General features: G+C 41.8%; 1 protein-coding gene across 1 annotated transcript in view; it reads right to left on the bottom strand.

The window, feature by feature from the left end:
- The window catches only part of LOC117085449 (protein GVQW1-like), a gene marked incomplete at both ends in the record, with an annotated part of 31,932 nt that overhangs the window by 10,820 nt on the left and 2,207 nt on the right, over positions 1 to 18,905 (bottom strand). Inside the window, 2 exons of the mRNA XM_033214373.1 lie at positions 12,918 to 12,964; positions 16,142 to 16,202. Coding sequence (XP_033070264.1) covers positions 12,918 to 12,964; positions 16,142 to 16,202 — 108 coding nt within the window. The remainder of the gene's footprint in view (positions 1 to 12,917; positions 12,965 to 16,141; positions 16,203 to 18,905) is intronic.

Raw genomic sequence — 18,905 nt, 5'->3', positions numbered from 1 at the left:
AAAATAAAAATAAAAACAATTGAAAAAATTACAAACAGAACTTCCATTGCATTTTATTTATCTCAGGTGCATGTAACTTGAGGATAAGAACACTCATATTCAAGAGCTACGTAAAGTTAGACACAACTACAGACATTAACACTAGCAAGTTCTAGGAAGAAAAACACTAGAAACAAGAGGGGTGTAACTCAAAGCAAATCAAACCATCTCTTTGCATCTAAGTACATTTTATTCTTCATTATTTGGTTTTTGCAATCACATGACAATATTCCAGTGCACACACTGAATGTCTCTCTCCTCTCTCATAGGCAATAAGAATGGACAAGACATCTTAAGCTACTCAACTTCAAACTATGCACAAGTGAACTTTGAAGACACACGGAGCTATTTTACCGGCACAGACTTGGAGTTGTTTCCTGGTAATGTCTACGCATCTCAGCCAACACAAACACATCTCAGGTGTGGCGACAACCAGGTGCAGCCAAGTGTCTCTACCCTTTGGAGGATGTGTACATTGGCTCATGAAGAATGTCGACACACCAAGTCTGTGAAAGGCTCATAAAATATCATTAAAAGTCACAAAGCTCAGCACATGCTTTACAAGTTGTAAAGGAAGCAGAGAAAAAATATAAATGAACAAAACTTGATGAAAACATAAAGTCAGTTTGGACTACTCTCAGAAAAGGAGAACACACTGTATTTTTATTTAATAGCTGGAACTTGGGAACCATCTGAAACCCTGGAACCACTGCCTCCATTTTCCACTCCCCTCGGCCAGGCTAGAAACAGCATTGATTATAAAAAGTAGTGAACATTATTGCACCAAGAAAAATACATCCATTGTAGCATCTGCTGGAGTAAAGCAGAATGGAAAAATCAGAGCCATCCCATTATCGTAAGCCAGGTTCCAAGTGCAGAGGAAAGGAGGGGTGGGGGTGAAGGGGATTGAGATTTCCAAGCAGAGTTAACTTCTGGTCCTCATTTAAGCTGGAATGGGGGACATACTGCTTTAAATCTCTGAGACATTGTCCTTTTCCAACCCAAGAGCACTGGATTTCACAATTTTGAGGATGCCTCCATCGCCAAATAAGCAAAGAAAGGAGAAAGCAGCATAATGTCTGGAGTACGGACAAGGTGCCTGCATTATGCTTGGGCCACCGTAACAAAGGTCCACATACTAGGTAGCTTAAATAACAGATATATACGCTGGAGGCTGGAAGTCTGAGATACAGATGTGGGCAGGGCTGGTTCCTCCTGAGGCTTCTCTTCTTGGCTTGTAGACATGGTCTTTTCCCTGTGTCCTCATGCAGTCATCCCTGTATGTGTGTCTGTCTCCTCATCTCCTGTTTTTATAAGGACTCCAGTCCTATTGGATCAAGGGCCATTCTACTGACCTTTTTTTTTAACCTTCGTCACCTCTTTAAAGACCCCATCTCCAAATGTAGTCACATTCTAAGATTCCTACAGGTTAGGATTTCAACATACGGATTTGAAGAGGACACACAGTTCAGCCCATCACAGTGCCTCTTCTTGACAAAGCATGTTTCATGCTGAAATGGTATGCACAAGTCACTAGCAGCTGCTTGGCATATGTTGATGGAGAGAGATGGAATTCAGGCACTAGCACTGAGCATCAGAATGCACAGTAAGAGACAGCATCACTCTTCCACCATGTTTTAGTTTGTTTGTTTGTTTGTGTGGTTGTTTGTTTGTGAGATGGAGTCTTATTCTGTTGCCAGGCTGGAGAGCAGTGGCAGGATCTCAGATCACTGCAACCTCCAACTCCCTGATTCAAGTTATTCTCCTGCCTCAGACTTCCAAGTAGCTGGGATTACAGGCACACAACACCACGCCCAGCTAATTTTGTATTTTTAATAGATACTGGGTTTCACCATGTTGGCCAGGATGGTCTCCATCTCCTGACCTCATGATCCACCCACCTTGGCCTCCCAAAGTGCTGGGATTACAGGCAAGAGTCACCATGCCTGGCCCCTTGCACCATGTTTTAAATTTTGTTTTTTAATCCTCTAAATCAGAGGTTGAAAAACTAGGGTCCACTGGCCAAACTTGACCCATCATCTGTTTTTGTTAAAAAAAAAAAGTTTTATTGGCACACAGCCATGCCCATTCATTTACATATTTTCTGTGGGTGTATTTTCAACCCAGTGGTGGAGTTTAATAGATGCTATGAAGACCAGATGCCCCACTAAGCCAAAGACAGTTGGCCAGATTAAAAAAAAAGAAAAAAAGTGTGCCAATTCCTGTTCTAAATGATGGGATGTGATAGAAAGAATTTTATTTGAGAGCATGGCACACTCACATTTGTAATTTTGTGTGTAATTACCCAAGAAATTCTGTAGGGATTGAACTATGGGGAAGTACCAGTTAGAAGAAAACCTCAAGGGAGATAGGGCATAGGGGTATAAGATAGAAATTCTTGTGTAAGATAATCATGGAAGGCTGAAATTTCCTTTAAGGCTAGAGGGTAATTCTTCAGGGGAAGAAAATTGCAGGGCAGAGAGGAAGTACAAATGACTTGCAAAGGTTTGAAGCTCCTGAATCTGACATGTAGGCAAGAACTTTTCATGGGTGCAGACACAGTTCCCAGGCAGCTTACAGACTGGCAGGGTGAGGCACCAACATTGATAAGGCCATTAATCTATTCTCATACTGCTAATAAAGACATACCCAAGGTTAGATAATTTATAAAGGAAAGAGGTTTAATGTACTCACAGTTTGACATGGCTGGGGAGGCCTCATGATTATAGCAGAAGCTGAATGAGGAGTAAAGGCACATCTTACATGGCAGCAGACAGGAAACCATGTGCAAGAAAACTCCCCTTTATAAAACCATCGGATCTTGTGAGACTTATTCACTATCATGAGAACAGCATGGGAAAGCCCTGCCCCCATGATTCAATTACCTCCCACTAGGTCCCTCCCACAACACATGGGAATTACGGGAGCTACAATTCGAGATTTGGGAGGGGACACAACCAAATCATATCCATCAGTAAGTAATTGATCAGAGCCCAGGGGCAGCCTCAAGACGATGTGTTTTGCAGGCTTGTAGCCTAAGGGCTGGTACTGGCCTGAGGCATTAAAGAAAAGAAGAAGGTCAGGTGGGGCTGGTAGACTAAGATCAAAGAGATGGGGAAGGATTATGAGGATGTTGGGGAAAGAGGGCTAAAGCTAAAGTATTAGAGTCAGATGCTGACTGCTGGGAAATGAAAGATTTCAGAGATAATACAGATGTTGTGGTGATAAGAAGGACCAGGGTGAAGACATGACAGCTGTCTGTTTTTTAAGCTATTTGAGTGAGGTTACAAGAAGATCACTGCAGGGGAGGAATTCAGCATTGGGACATTCATGTCCATCTGGGAAGTGACTTTTGTGTTCATTATATCTGGTCACAGATGTAGCAATGGAGTCTTCCCAGTCTGTGATATGGTAGAATCCTAAATCTTGGGTCTGTGATGAAACTTACAAATTGCATCTCCATGTGGTCAGGCATGAATGAGAACCTGTTTATGATTTTTGGCTTCTATTTTTATGATATTCAGAGCTCCAAGTTTCTTCTCAACCTTATAATTATAAATAGCTCAGGGATTATCTATGGCACTGAGAAGATCTCATCTCCAAGTCCAAGATTATAAGGATTGGCTCACCCCAGGGGGCTGGAATTAGAAGTGATTACCGCATCTCCTCCCCTAGGATTAAAAAAAAAACAAACAAAAAAATAAAACAAAATGAGGCTGGTTGTCTCACTCCTATAATCCCAGCACTTTAGGAGGCTGAGATGAGATGATTCCTCAAGCCTAGGTGTTTAAGACCAGCCTGGGCAACACAGTTAGACCTCATCTCTACAATAAAAATTTAAAAATTAGCCAGGGATGTGGTAGCACATGCCTGTGTTCCCAACTACTCTGGAGGCTGAGGTGGAAGGATCCCTTGAGCCCAGGAGGTCAAGGTGCAGTGAGCCGTGATTGCACCACTGCACTCCACTGGGCAACAGAGTGAGACCCTGTCTCAAAAAACAATGAACTAGAAATTCTATACAGCAATAATTTTTTTGTGTATACCAAGACATAGACAGGCATCTTCATTCGATTTCCCCATCATTCCAGCCATCTCCAAACACTCACCCAAAATATCCAGTACCTAGTGGCCAGCAGGAGGATTCATGTCCAGTGCAAGGATTTAGGATTCTGTGTGGTAGGTCATGTAGACCCCACTGTACCCAATGAAGTGGCCAATGCTGTCTTGGGGTGGCAAGGCTTTAAATCATCCCCTGTGGAATTACACGGTTCTCATCAGTTGGGACTACACTGTTCTCATTGGTCGGGACGTTGTCCACCATGTTGACCTCTGCCTCTTTGGTTGGTCCTGACAGATGCTGTGATGGTCTTACTATTGACTAGGGATGTAAATGAGATACAGGAAGTATGTGGTCAACTGAAGCTTCATCTTTGGTCAATGTCCCAGGAGGATCCCATGGAAACAGACAAGGGAGAGAATGAGCAGAGGTTGGCTGTAGGACTGTCTGCACACCAGGGTGAGGATGGCAGGAGAAGGTCCCACAGGGAGCAGAAGACCCTCCTTTCCCATGTTATTGGGGCCACAGAAGTCCGTGATTCTGCAGATACTTTGTTGGTGACACTTTCTCATGGCAGCCCTAGTGTTGTGGTCTCAATGTCTGTGTCCTCCCAAAATTCATGTGTTAAGCCCTAACCTTCAAGGTGATGATGGTAGAAGGGGGGCCTTTGGGAGGTGATGAGGTTATGAGGGTGCAGACTCATAAATGGGATTCGTGCCCTTATAAAAGAGACATATGGCCAGGTGCAGGGACTCACACTTATAATCCCAGCACTTTGGGAAGCCAAGGCAGGCACATCACTTGAAGTCAAGAATTTGAGATCAGCTTGAGCAACATGGTGAAACCCCATCTCTACCAAAACTGCAAAAAATTAGCCAGCATGAAGACACACACCTGTGGTCCCAGCTACTTTGGAAGCTGAGGTAGGAGGATTGCTTGGGCCCAGGAGGCAGAAATTATAGAGAGCTGAGATTGAGTCACTGCATTCAGGCTGGACAACAGAATGAGATCCTGTCTAAAAAATAAAAAATAAAATGTTTTTTAAAAAAAGGCACAATGGTTCATGCCTATAATCCCAGCATTTTGAGAGGGCGAGGTGAGAGGAATGTTTGAGGCCCAAAGGTTCAAGATCAGTCTGGGCAGCACAGCAAGACCATGTATCTATAAATACTTTAAAAAATTAACTGGGGGCCGGGCATGGTAGCTGACGCCTGTAATCCCAGCACTTTGGAGGCCAAGGTGGGCGCATCACGAGGTCAGGAGATCAAGACCATCCTGGCTAACAAGGTGAAACCCTGTCTCTACTAAAAGTACAAAAAATTAGCCTGGCATAGCGGCGGGCGCCTGTAGTCCCAGCTACACAGGAGGCTGAGGCAGGAGAATGGTATGAATCCGGGAGGTGGAGCTTGCAGTGAGCCAAAATTGCACCATTGCACTCCAGCTTGGGAGACAGAGCAAGACTCCATCTCAAAAGCAAAAAAACAAAAAACAAAAACCAAAAAACTGGCTTGGTGACATACACCTGTAGTCCTAGCTACTCAGGAGCCTGAGGTGGGAGGATTGCTTGAACCTCAGAGTTTGAAGCTGCAGTGAGTTATGATCATGCCACTGCACTCCAGCCTGGGCGACAAAATGAGACTGTCTCAAAAAATTAAAAATTAAAAATTAACCATTTTCATGTTTTTATATCAAACTTAAATATACATATAAATAAATGTATTAAATGTACACTTTGAAATTTTAGTGAAATGAGCTTTGGTGTATCTTATGTGAAAAAAATCCAGGATTTCTTCCTAAATTCTTCCCTTCTAAGAAACAACAGCAGTAAAAACAATAAGTAGCAGGTTTGCTAATTGAAAAAACTAGCACAACAACCAGAAGGAAAATCAGTGACATTGACATTTGAAGAAGAACTACAATTTTAAGCAAAAGCCTGTGGTCAATTTATTTGCACTATGTTTGGCTTTTCAACTCAATGTGTTCCAGAAAGTTCTCAGATTTATATTGAATAGGAGTTTTATAAGTGGGTAGTGATGTTATTATTTGTTTTTAAAGCAGTGATATTGATGGCCCTAGAGGGTAAGTACCTTAGAAATGATATATCTTCATGTGCATAGAAAGATTCCTTCCTTCCTTCCTTCCTTCCTTCCTTCCTTCCTTCCTTCCTTCCTTCCTCCCTCCCTCCCTCCTTCCCTCCTTTCCTCCCTCCCTCCCTCCCTTTATCCCTCCCTCCCTTTCTCCCTCCCTCCCTTTCTCCTTCCCTTTTTCTCTCCCTTTCTCCCTCCCTTTTTCCCTCCCTTTCTTTTTCCCTCCTTCTGCACATCTCAGTGTCTTCTTCCCCTCCATTGCCACCATTTTAAAACTAATCTTCTCATTCTCCTTGATAACCTGAATCCCTTTGGTGTTTTTAGGTTTGACTAAACTCTTAACAACTATACAGACTTTTCTAATTGCCCAGTGGATTGATATATCCTCCTCCTTTAAAGAGCTGTAATTTCTACTATACATTTCTTACATTTACAAAGGTAAATAAGATGCAGGTTTCAATATAAAACTGTTTTCAGTCTAGATGACATTTGCCACATATGTCCACATAGTATTGTAAATATTATTTATGCTTATATATCTTGTTTTCTCAGGTTTATGATGGAAAAGCAATGTTTTAAACTTACTGGTTTCTCCTCTACCATAATGTTTATAAAAATATTTTTGTTGCTTGCGACAGTAATCTGAATTGATTTTTCTACCACGAACATAAGCAAATTTCTCATATGTCATGAAATACTTCTCATTATCCTTATTGTATAGAGGGGGAAGCTGAAGAAGGAATGGTGCAATAAATTGTTACAGACAATTAGTGAATCATTGATGCTTTTCTTCATCCAAATATACTTTATTTTTAATTTTATTTAAAATGTAGATTGAATGGTTTTGGAAATAAAGACAGATATAATTTCTTTTTCTTTTTTTAAATTATATTTTAAGTTCTGGGATACAGGTGCAGAACACACAGGTTTGTTAGACAGGTATACACGTACTATGGCATTTTGCTGCACCCATCAACCTGTCATCTACATTAGGTATTTCTCCTAATGCTCTCCCTCTCCTAGCCCCCCACACGCTGACAGTTCCCAGTGTGTGATGTTCCCCTCCATGTTTCCATGTGTTCTCATTGTTCAACTCTCACTTATGATTGAGAACATACAGTGTTTGGTTTCATGTTCCTGTGTGAGTTTGCTGAGAATGATGATTTCCAGCTTCATACATGAAAGATAGACATAATTTCATGGTGCCATGTTTACATAGCACTTTTAGGTGCTCTGATAAAATTATGTCTTATTATTACTTACATTCAGATTTTATCAAAATTACTAAAAAGTTACATTTGTAAAACACTTCCTCTTATATTATAGATTAAATTGTGTGAAAATAGATGATTTGAAATATTTTAAGAAGAATGGAGTACCAATTTGTGAATGGCAACATTTTCCCTTTTCTAACGCAATTATTACAAAAAACAAAGCTCTGCTTACTTTTTCTATTTATATCATAAAGTAACACATAAGTGAACATTACTTAAATTAAGGTTTATAGAAATAAACTTTCATTTAATCTACAAGTATTACAATCTGTCCAACCTAACACAGAAGAGAATGCAAATGAATGGGCTGTTGACTAAACTGAACCAACAAGTTGGGTTAAAGATTTTTTAATTTAAACTTTTAATAATACAAAATAATAGTTATAACATACATGCAAACAACAGCAAGGCAAAAATATTTATGTATCAGTAACAGAACTTACAAAGAGAATATTACCACAGAGATAAAAACATAAAAATACTTTCTGCTCTCAGTCAATATGTAACTGGCAAAAACAGAGTTGTGTACTATTACACATAATGTGAGACAGGTTAGTCTGTGTGCTATAAAGGACATATAAAATGGATTTCAAGAATTTACTGTTTCACCTCCAGCAGGTAAAAAGCTTGGAAGTTGTCACTCCATCTTTCCAACAAGAAAAAGGCCCCCAAAACCTGAAAATAAATGACTCTTCTCAATTTAGAAAATGAAGGTTGCAGGGCAAACTGTGACCCTAAAATCTGAATCTACAGGCAAATGCAGGAAAATATGACTGAGTTCAGTTTACTTGAAGCAGGAGCTACTGGAACTATAAAACTGTAGAAACAATTAAATAAAAATTTTAATGAATCGTTGGAGGTTATGTCTAGACGAGCTTAAGGGGAGAAATCTCTTGGAACTGCTGTCTTACAGTGAATGGAGTGGGGGAAAGTGGCTTTAATTTCATGCATTTTGGCCACAGAAATCCCATCAACTTTTAAAACTCAATAGCCCAGAAAAATGACCTCCTGGTTTTGTCAAGAAAAATGGAAAAATATCTAGGACATTTTCCACCACAGAGATCTACAGTCACGTGAAAAGACTAACAGAAACTTATTCTACTTAGGCAGAGGGCAATTACCAAAATCCAGTCAACTTTCATTTTCCTGTTTTGGTTTTTGAGTCATGGAATTGCTCTGTCACCCAGGCCGGAGTACAGTGATGTGATCATATAACTCACTGCGGCCTTGACCTCCTGATCTCAAGTGACCCTCCTGCCTCAGCCGCCTGAGTAGCTGGGACTACAGGTGCATGACACCATGCCTGGTGGTGGTCTTATTTGTTTTGTTTTTGGTTTTTTGGGTTTACTTTTTTTTTTTTCCTGAGAGACAGGGTCAGCTAGGAAGGCTAGTCTCAAAACTCCTCAGCTTCCCAAAGTGACAGAGATTACAGGCCTGAGCCACCATGCTCAATCTTCCTTTAGCTATTGTGTTTTATCTAAGGATGGAGAAAGAAAGAAAAGGAAGAAGCAGCACTTGTATACTCTAAGAAGGAGCTACTGGGGAAACACAAATATAAAAGAGCATAGAAAAACAGAATACTAGAGGAAGCTCCTGATATCTAGAGCTACAACAAACATTAAACATAGCTCAATCCTTACCCAGTTTAACATAAACCTTACACATGGCCCATGTTTGGGTCTCAGCACTTTCAGAGGCTGAGGCAGGCAGATTGCTTGAGGCCGAGAATTTGAGACCAGCATGGCCAACATGGCGAAATCCCATCTCTACTAAAAATACAAACTTTAGTCAGGCGTGGTGGCATGTTCCTGTAGTCCTAGCTACAGGACTACAGTTCCTGTAGTCCCTAGCTTGGGAGGCTAAGGCAGGAGAATTATTTGATCTCAACATCTTGATCTTGGATCAGAGTGTTGCAGTGAGCTGAGATTTTGCCATTGCACTCTAGCCTGGGCGACAGAGCAAGACTCTGCCTCAAAAGAAAAAAAATTACTGTTTTTGAGAGCAAAACAATAATTTTTTGGATTACCAAAATAGACTATGGATCTACCAGGATACCTCTCCATTTTAAGATCCTTAATCTAATCACACACGCCAAATTCTTTTAACACTGTAAGTAAGGTTAAACTCTCCCAGCTACTTGGGAGACTGAGGGAGGAAAATTGCTTGAACCTGGGAGGTGGTGGTGGCAGTGAGCTGAGGTTGCATGACTGTACTCCAGCCTGGGCAACAGATCAAGACTCTGTCTCAAAAACAAAACCACACAAAACCTTTGTTAAAGGTCTAATTAATTCAGAACTTATTATCACATATATCATGTTTGGCTTTCAACCAAAAATTATAAAGCATTACAAGAAGCAAGGAAAAGCAGTCTGAGAAGACCCAGTAAGCATTAAAACTAGACTTAGATAAAACTCAAGATTTCTGGAACTATGAGACCTGGAATGTAAAATGAGAATAATTAACATGTTACAAGCAGAATCTTCCCTTCATTAGGGGGCCTGGCCCAAGCACAACTATTACATTTTTTTTTCCATGATCCCTCTACCTGGGGGACCTGGGGGCCACACCATTCATGCAAAATTAGGTAATTAAACGGGGAAGCACCAGTATGTGACTAGGGTGTTGTACAGATAACCATACACCAGTATGTGACTAGCGTGTTGTACAGATAACCATAACTATTCCTATTGACTAACTTCTCCAAATCCATGAGTGAGGTCATGCAGGCATCCATGGGTGGCACCTGTAATGGTCACCAGGACCCAGAGGATGCGGGGAAAGGGGTGAAAGGGGATGCCCTTTTGGCCTTTTTCTCTCCACCCTGGGTCACTCCAAAAAGAAGGAGGAAACTAATGAATGCCTTCTCCTTTTCTTTTCTAAATGTGTAGAAACAAATCCTCTTCAGCCTGCACTCCTCTCACATGCATCCGGAGACACTGGGACTCCTTTGACCCTCAGACCCTGAAGAAAAAGTAATGCATATTCTTTTGTATAAGGGCATGGCCTTCTTATCAGTGCCAGGGTGGAACAGCCTAGCCTCTTTAGGAAAGTATTAATTTCAATACTATCCAACAATTAGACCTGCTGTTTACCCATGCATTTTAAATTATGCCTGAAAGTCCTACTCCTTGGCTAGGCAGGGATATTTTTGCTCGTATGGGAGCCACCATCCTAATGACTCCAGAACAAACTCTTTACCTTCCCTTAGTAGAAACCAATATTAACCCAGATGTAAGGGCAATTCAGGGAAAGGCTGGCCAGGCTACAACAGTTATACCAGTCCAAGTTCACCTTAAGGATCCCACTTCTTTTCCTAGCCAGAAGTAATGTACCCTAAAGCCAGAAGCTAGAAAATTGCTGGAAGCCGTCACTGATCATCTAAAAGCGCAAGGCCTCCTTATGCCCTGCGCTTATAACACCCCAGTGTGAGGGGTATAGAAACCCAGTAGGGAATGGAGGCTTGTTCAGGACCTCTGTCCCATTAACCAATTCATCCAGTGGTTCCTAATCCTTACATATTGCTAACTCAAATTCTTGAGGGAACAAAATTTTTCACAGTTCTAAACTTGAAAGATGCCCTTTTCTGTATACCATTATACCCTGAATCTCATACTTGTTTGCCTTCAAGAACCACCCCCCAACAGACCACCCAGTTAACCTTGATGGTACTGCCTCAGAGATTCTGAGGTAGCCCTCGCTTGTTTGATTGTGCATTGTCATGAGACATCTCTGAGTTCTCTCATCCTTAAGTTAAAATTTGCTGAGTTCTCTCATCCTTAAGTTAAAATTAAAATAAAATATGCGATGACATTCTCCTTTTGCTTCATCTGAGGGGGCCTTCTCAGGAAGGCACTTAACCTCTTCTTAATTTTCTAGTTGACAGAGGGTATAAAGTTTCAAAATTGAAGGCCCAGTTTTTTCAAATCTCAGTGAAGTACTTAGGCTTTCTCCAGTCAGAGGGAATAAGAACGCTGGGTGAAGAGAGGATTAAGCCCATTCCTTCTTTCCCCTTCCCAAAACTCTCCAACAGCTAAGGGAAATTTTGGGTAATACAGGATTTTCCAGATTGTGGATACCTGGGTCTGGTGAAACAGATCACCTTTTATATCACCGTATAAAAAAACTCAAGCAGTTAAACTCATTCTTTGACCTGGGAACCTGAAGCCCAAAAAGACTTTAACCAGCTAAAGCAAGCTTTACTTAAAGCACCTGTCCTATGTCTTCCCACAGGACACTCATTCAAACTTTATGTCTCAGAAGGGAAAAGACTAGCCTTGGAAGTTTTAACTCAGGCCCGAGGTCCAGCCCAGCAGCCAGTTGGTTACCAAGCAAAGAGCTTGAGCTGGTGGCTAAAGGATGGGCAGCCTGCCTCTGAGCAGTTGCTGCAGTGGCTTTGTGCCAGAGGCCCCCAAATTGACCATGGGGAATAACTTGACTGTTTACATGCCACATAATATAGCAGGACTGCTATCTTTTAAAGGGAGTCTCTGGCTAATACGCAAATTGCCTCCTCAAATATCAAGCTTTGCTGCTAGAAGGATCTGCCATCCAGTTAAACACCTGACGTTGTCTAAACCCTGCCACTTTCCTCCCAGAGGAAACTGAAGGACCTGAACAAGGTTGTAAACAGATAGTGGTGCATGCCTAGGCAGTCAGGGAGAACCTTGGAGAAATTCCCCTAGAAAACTCAGACTGGACTCTCTTTACAGACTGAAGTTCCTTTGCAGAACATGGCAGTATATGCAGTAGTCACCTAGGATGACATTGTTGAGAGCATGCCCCTCTCACCGAGCACCAGTTCTCAACTAGCTGAGCTAGTCACTCTCACAGAATACTTGAATTAAGCCCTTGAGGAAAGGCAGTTAACATTTATACTGATTCTAGGTATGCTTTCCTGGGTCTTCATGCCCATGGTGCTATCTAGAAGAAAAAGCACTTCCTCATGGCTAATGGATCTCTCATTCAATACCGTAAGGAAATAGGTAGACTGTTATCTACAGTTTTCTCTCCATGGGGAGTGACAGTAACCCATGAAGAGAACACCAGAAGGGGGTTGATGACATGGCCACCGGACACAGACTATCAGATCAAGCAGCCAAATCAGCAGCAAAAAGATCCAAGAGGTCTGACACACTTGACACCCCTCTAATCTGGGAGAGCTCTATAAGAAAAATAAGACCTCAGTATTCTCCTGCAAAGATAGAATGGGCCACCTCTCAAGGATATACTTTTTAGCCCTTGGGATGGTTACAATTAGAGGATAGCAAACTACATTTGCCAGCCTTCTGTCAGCGTAAAGTTCTTAAACTCAACCACCAAACCTTTCACCTAGGTAGGGACAAAGCTTATCAATGTGTCCCAAGATAGTTTTTTTCGGGAAAGTCTACTAAAGACCGAACAGGTTGCTAATGCTTGTGAAACGTGCCTTAAAAATAATATCCTCGGCTGGGCGCGGTGGCTCACGCCTGTAATGCCAGCTCGTTGGGAGGCCGAGGCGGGTGGATCACGAGGTCAGGAGATCGAGACCATCCTGGCTAACACGGTGAAACCCCGTGTCTACTAAAAACACAAAAAATTATCCAGGTGTGGCGGCAGGCCCCTGTAGTCCCAGCTACTCGGAAGGCTGAGGCCAGAGAATGGCGTTAACCCGGGAGGCGGAGCTTGCAGTGAGTTGAGATCACACCACTGCACTCCAGCCTGGCCAACAGAGCAGGACTCCGTCTCAAAAAAAAAAAAAAAAGTTATTGGAAAAGAAGGAGCAGTTGTGTTTTTCAACACTAATAAAATATTTATTCAGACTAAATTCCAGGCATGCCAGCATATACCATCCATGACAGGTAGTCAAGTACCAATACAGAAACAATGTCCGGGGTATAATTTGTGTGTGTTGGTACTTAGTCCTGAAACTTTCTTGTCATGATCCATAAAGTTTCTTCATCATTCATCTGAAAACATGCTAGATGTTTTAAATTTTATTTTATTTTAACTTCTGGGATACATATGCAGGAAGTGCAAGTTTGTTACATAGGTAAATGTGTGCCATGGTGGTTTCCTGTACCTATCAACCCATCATCTAGGTATTAAGCCTAGCATGCATTAGCTATTTTTCCTGAGGAAAAATATTTTCCCCACCTAACCACAGACCCTAGTGTGTTTGTTTCCCTCCCCCAAGGTCAAGAAACAACAGACATTGTTGAGGCTGTGGAGAAATAGGAACACTTTTACACTGTTGGTGGGAATGTAAATTAGTTCAACCATTGTAGAACACAGTGTGGCAATTCCTCAAGCATCTAAAACCAGAAATTGCATTTAATCCAGCAATCTCAATAATTACTGGGATAATATATAATAACAGTAATATCTATTACTGGGGACATGCCCAAAGTAATATACATTATTCCATTATAAAGATGAATGCATGCATGCATATGTTCATTGCAGCTCTATTCACAATAGCAAAGACATGGAATCAACCCAAATGCCCATCAATGATAGACTGGATAAAGAAAATGTGGTCTATATACACCACGAAATACTATGCAGCTATAAAAATAATGAGATCGTGTCCTTTACAGGAACATAGATGAAACTAGAAGCCATTATCTTCTAGTCGTGTTTTATGAGGAAAGCATATCAACCTCCTGGTTGGGTGCCCGCTGACCTCAGATGACCTGTTGTCACCACATACTTTGATTTAATGAGGATGGCAAAAACAGCATTGCTTTCAATCTGGGGTCTTTTTCATTTTTTTTTTCTTTTTTTCCTTTCCTGGTGTATTCACCCACTCAGGGCAATTAAAAGAAACTGGGAGGTTCCTATCTTATAAAATTCCCAATAGTGGGACATTCTGCCTACTTCCCAAAGCATCTCTGTAGATTTAATTGTTGCCAAGACAGCGCTAAATGTTTAGGTTACACACACCAATCTACTCTGTATGTATTTGTCTTCCATCAGCCACATAATAAATATAGGACTCTTGAAATCTTATGAAACAGAGGGAAACAGATCTAAGAAAACCCTGTGAAACCTGATTTTGTGTTACACAATGCCAGGAAATGGAATGCTGGAACTTAGGCTTGCCAAACAGTCATCATTTTCAGGCAGCATTTGAAGTTAAGGAAACAGAAAAGTACACATATCTCCCCACCTGTGATTATCTGATAGATAAATGGTTTATTAAGACATTTAGAGAGAAGCTAAAAAAATAAAACAACAATGAGGAATTTCTGTAAAGATTTCAAGACAAGTGTCTGGAATTGTAGTTTTTTGTCATTTATAGTGAGATATATTTCAGTTCTAAATTTAATCACTCAATCAATGGTGATAATAACAGGTACATTTACTTTTTCACCTTGTGTAACTTGACGTTAGCATAAGTGTACTCCTGCAGAAACAAGAAAACACATTCCTATTTGTTCAGGACACACCTCAGTCCATCTGCAAGACAAACAGATCGCTTTTTCCTTCTTACATGTAAGAGAATTTCTCTTCACTGTTTGACACTAGCCATCCTAACAAGTGGTTAGGATCTTAACGCCATTCCATGGTGGTTTTTTGTTGATTTTGTTTGTTTGTTTGTTTTTGAAATAGAGTCTTGGTCTGTTTCCCAGGCTGGATGGAGCATGCTGGCATGGTCTCAGCTCACTGCAAGCTCTGCCTCCCAGGTTCAAGCGATTCTCCTGCCTCAGCCTCTGGAGTAACTGGGACTACAGGTACATGCCACCAGGCCCAGCTAATTTTTGTATTTTTAGTAAAGATGATGTTTCACCGCATTGGCCAGGCTGGTCTCGAACTCCTGATCTCAGGTAATCCACTCACTTCAGCCTCCCGAAGTGCTGGGATTATAAGCATGAGCCACCACTCCCAGCAGCAGTGATAAATTTGATTTGCATTTCCATGACAATTAGTGATGTTGGGCATCTTTTTGTACATCTGTTGGCCATTTTCATGTCAATTTTGATAAAATATCTATTTAAGTGTTTTGCCCATTTTTAATTGTTATTTGGGTTTTTCATTTGTTCATTTTTGCCTATTGAGTTGTATGAGTTCCTTATATGTTTTAGATATGAACCCTTTATCTGAAATGTGGTTGGCAAATATTTTCTCCCAATCCTCAGTCTACCTTTTCATTTTGTTGACTCTTTCCTGGACTGTGCAGAAGCTTTTTAGTTTGATGTAGTTCTGCTTATTTATTTATGCTTTTATTGTCCATGCTGTTGGCATGATATTCAAACAATCCTTGCCAATCTATGTCAAGGCACTTACTCTCTACATTTTCTTCTAGGATTTTTATGACTTTAGGTTTTAACTTTTAGCCTTACATTCATTTTGAGTTGATGTTTTTGTGTATGAAGTAAGGCAGGAGTCCAATTTTGTTTTTTTGCACGTAGATATCCAGAGAAACAGGGAACAGAACAATGATTCCCAAGGGTTTGGGGCTAGAAAAACTGGGAAGATGTTGGTCAAAAGGTACAAACTTGCAGTTATAAGATGACTAAGTTCTGGACACCTAATATATAGCATGGTGACTATACTTAACAATACTGAATTGTGTATTTGAAATTTGCAAAAGAGTAGATTGCAAATGTTCTCACCACACAGAAAGAAAAAAAAAATAGGTAGGCCAGGCACAGTGGCTCATGTCTGTTAATCCCAGCACTTTGGGAGGCCAAGGGGTGGAACACCTGAGGTCAGGAGTTCAAGACCAGCCTGTCCAACGTGGCAGAACTCCATCTCTATTAAAAATACAAAAAGGCCGGGTGTGGTGGCTCAAGCCTATAATCCCAGCACTTTGGGAGACCGAGGCGGGCGGATCATGAGGTCAGGAGATCGACACCATCCTGGCTAACACAGTGAAACCCCGTCTCTACTAAAAACAAACAAACAAAAAACTAGCTGGGCGTTGTGGTGGGCGCCTGTAGTCCCAGCTGCTCAGAGGCTGAGGCAGGAGAATGGCGTGAACCCAGGAGGCGGAGCTTGCAGTGAGGTGAGATCCAGCCACTGCACTCCAGCCCCGGGGGGACAGAGCAAGACTCTGTCTCAAAAACAAACAAACAAACAAACAAAAAAATACAAAAAATTAACTGGGCATGGTCGTGGTCACCTGTAATCCCAGCTACCCAGAAGGCTGAGGCAGGAGAATCACTTGAACCTGAGAGGCAGAGGTTGCAGTGAGTGAAATCACACAACAGCACTCCAGCCTGGGTGACAGAGTGAAATACCATTTCAAAAGAAAAAAAAAAGTAACTGTGGAGTAATGGGTATGTTGATTGAGGTCATCTTCCCATAATGCACACCTATGTCAAAATAACATCATGTTGTACAACTTTATAGAGTTTTACTTTTGCAATCATATCTCAATAAGGCTGGAAAATTTTTTCAAAGAGGATTTCTAAGTCAAAATAGGCTTTCTTAGATAAATGGGTCACAAGTGTTTCATAAACGATGCCATTTTGCCCTAAGCAACTTAATTATTGAATGTTGTAGATGGATGTGTGTACTTGTGTGTGTGTGCATCACACTGATTTTGTGGGGTTTTTTTTTTTCCAGGTAGGGGAGTGTGGGCAGCAAGTCACCCAAATGCAGAGGCAAGAGATTGAGGGCATGAGCTGTTCCAGTATAATAAAATATATAAAATAAGAATAGTTATACTGGATATACATAATGGACATGATTTTACTCCAATATTATAATAATCCTTGGTCTACAATTATAACTTAGGAAAAACCAGGCCATACAGACATAGGAGCTGAGGGGACACAGTGAGAAGTGACCAGAAAACAAGAGTGTGAGCCTTCTGTTGTGCCCGGACAGGGCCATCAGAGGGCTCCTTGGTCTAGCGGTAACACCAGTTGTCTGGTAAGACACTCATTTGCCAAGCGGACCGTGGTCTAGAGGTGGCGTCAGTGTCAAGGAAAAACACCAACTACTTAGCAGACCAGGAAAGGGAGTTTCCCTCTTCCTGGAGGAGTTCATAGAAGACTGTATTCCTCCACCTCTTGTGGAGGGCCTGACATCAGTCAGGCACACTCGCAGTTATCCGGAGGCCTAACCATCTCCCTGTGATGCTGTGCTTCAGTGGTCACGCTCCTAGTCTGCTTTCATGTTCCATCCTGTACAGCTGGCTCTGCCTTTTGGATAACGGTAGCAAATTAGTGAAAGTACTAAAAGTCTCTGATATGCAGAAATAATGGCATAGGCTGTCTCTCTCCTCTCTCTCACTCTGCCTCTGCACCTCAGGTGCCAAACAGGGAAGGGACCCTGTCCAGTAGACACATGACTCATGTGACCTTGTCAATCACTGGAGATGACTCACACTCCTTACCCTGATCCTTTGTCTTGTATCCAATAAATATCAGCCCAATCTGGCATTCGGGACCACTACCAGTCTCTGCGTCTTGGAGGTGTGGTCCCCCGGGTCCAGCTGTTTTTCCTTTTATCTCTTTGTCTTGTGTCTTTATTCCTGCAGTCACTCATCTGCACACACAAGGAGAAACCCACGGACCCTGTGGGGCTGGACCCTAGAGGGTAGTGGTTGTTGTTGTTTTTGTATCTCGAGATGGAGTCTGGCTGGAGTACAGTGGCATAATCTAAGCTCAGTGCAACCTCTACCTCCTGGGCTCAAGTGATTCTCCTGCCTCAGACTCCTGAGAACCTGGAACAACAGGCACTTACCACCACATTTGTCTAATTTTTGTATTTTTAGTAGACATGGGATTTTGCCATGTTGGTCAGGGTGATCTCAAACTCCTGAAATCAAGTGATTCTCCTGACTCAGTTTCCCAAAGTGCTGGGATTACAGGTGTGAGCCACTGCACCTGGCCTAGTATAGGGTTTCTTAATTTGAGCATTTTGAGTAATTCAGGGCTGAATGACTCTATATGGTGGTGTGTCCTGTGCACTGCAGGGTGTTGAGCGGTGTCCCTGGGCTCCACCCATTCCAATAGCACCCATTCCCAGCTGTGACAACCAAAATATCTCCAGACATGTTACGTAGGGGACAAATGACCCATGTTAAAAGCTCCTGATATAAAAAAAGAATGAAATAATGTATTTCGCCACAACTTGAATGATACTGGAAGTGATTATTCTAAGTAAAGTAACTAAGGAATACAAAACCACAACCATACTTTCTCACTTATAAAAGTGGGAGCTGGTCGTGCATGGTGGCTCACACCTATAATGCCAGCACTTTAGGGGGCCAAGGAAGGAGGATTACTTGAAACCAGGAGTTCAAGACCAGCCTGGGCAGTGTAGTAAGATCTCATCTCTACAGAAAATAGAAAATATTAGCTGGGAGTAGTGGTGCACACCCTGTGGTCCCAGCTACTCAGAAGGCTAAAGCAGGTGGATTGCTTGCACCCAGGAGGTTGAAGGTGCAGTGAGCCATGATCATGCCATTGCAATCCATCCTGAGTGACAGAGTGAGACCTTGCTTCAAAAAAAGAA

Source organism: Trachypithecus francoisi, unplaced genomic scaffold (assembly GCF_009764315.1).
Source record: "Trachypithecus francoisi isolate TF-2019V2 unplaced genomic scaffold, Tfra_2.0 Contig00555, whole genome shotgun sequence".
Classification (NCBI taxonomy): Eukaryota; Metazoa; Chordata; class Mammalia; order Primates; family Cercopithecidae; genus Trachypithecus; species Trachypithecus francoisi.
Note: the sequence above shows the minus strand (reverse complement) of the source record. Positions and strands in the feature narration are given on the sequence as shown.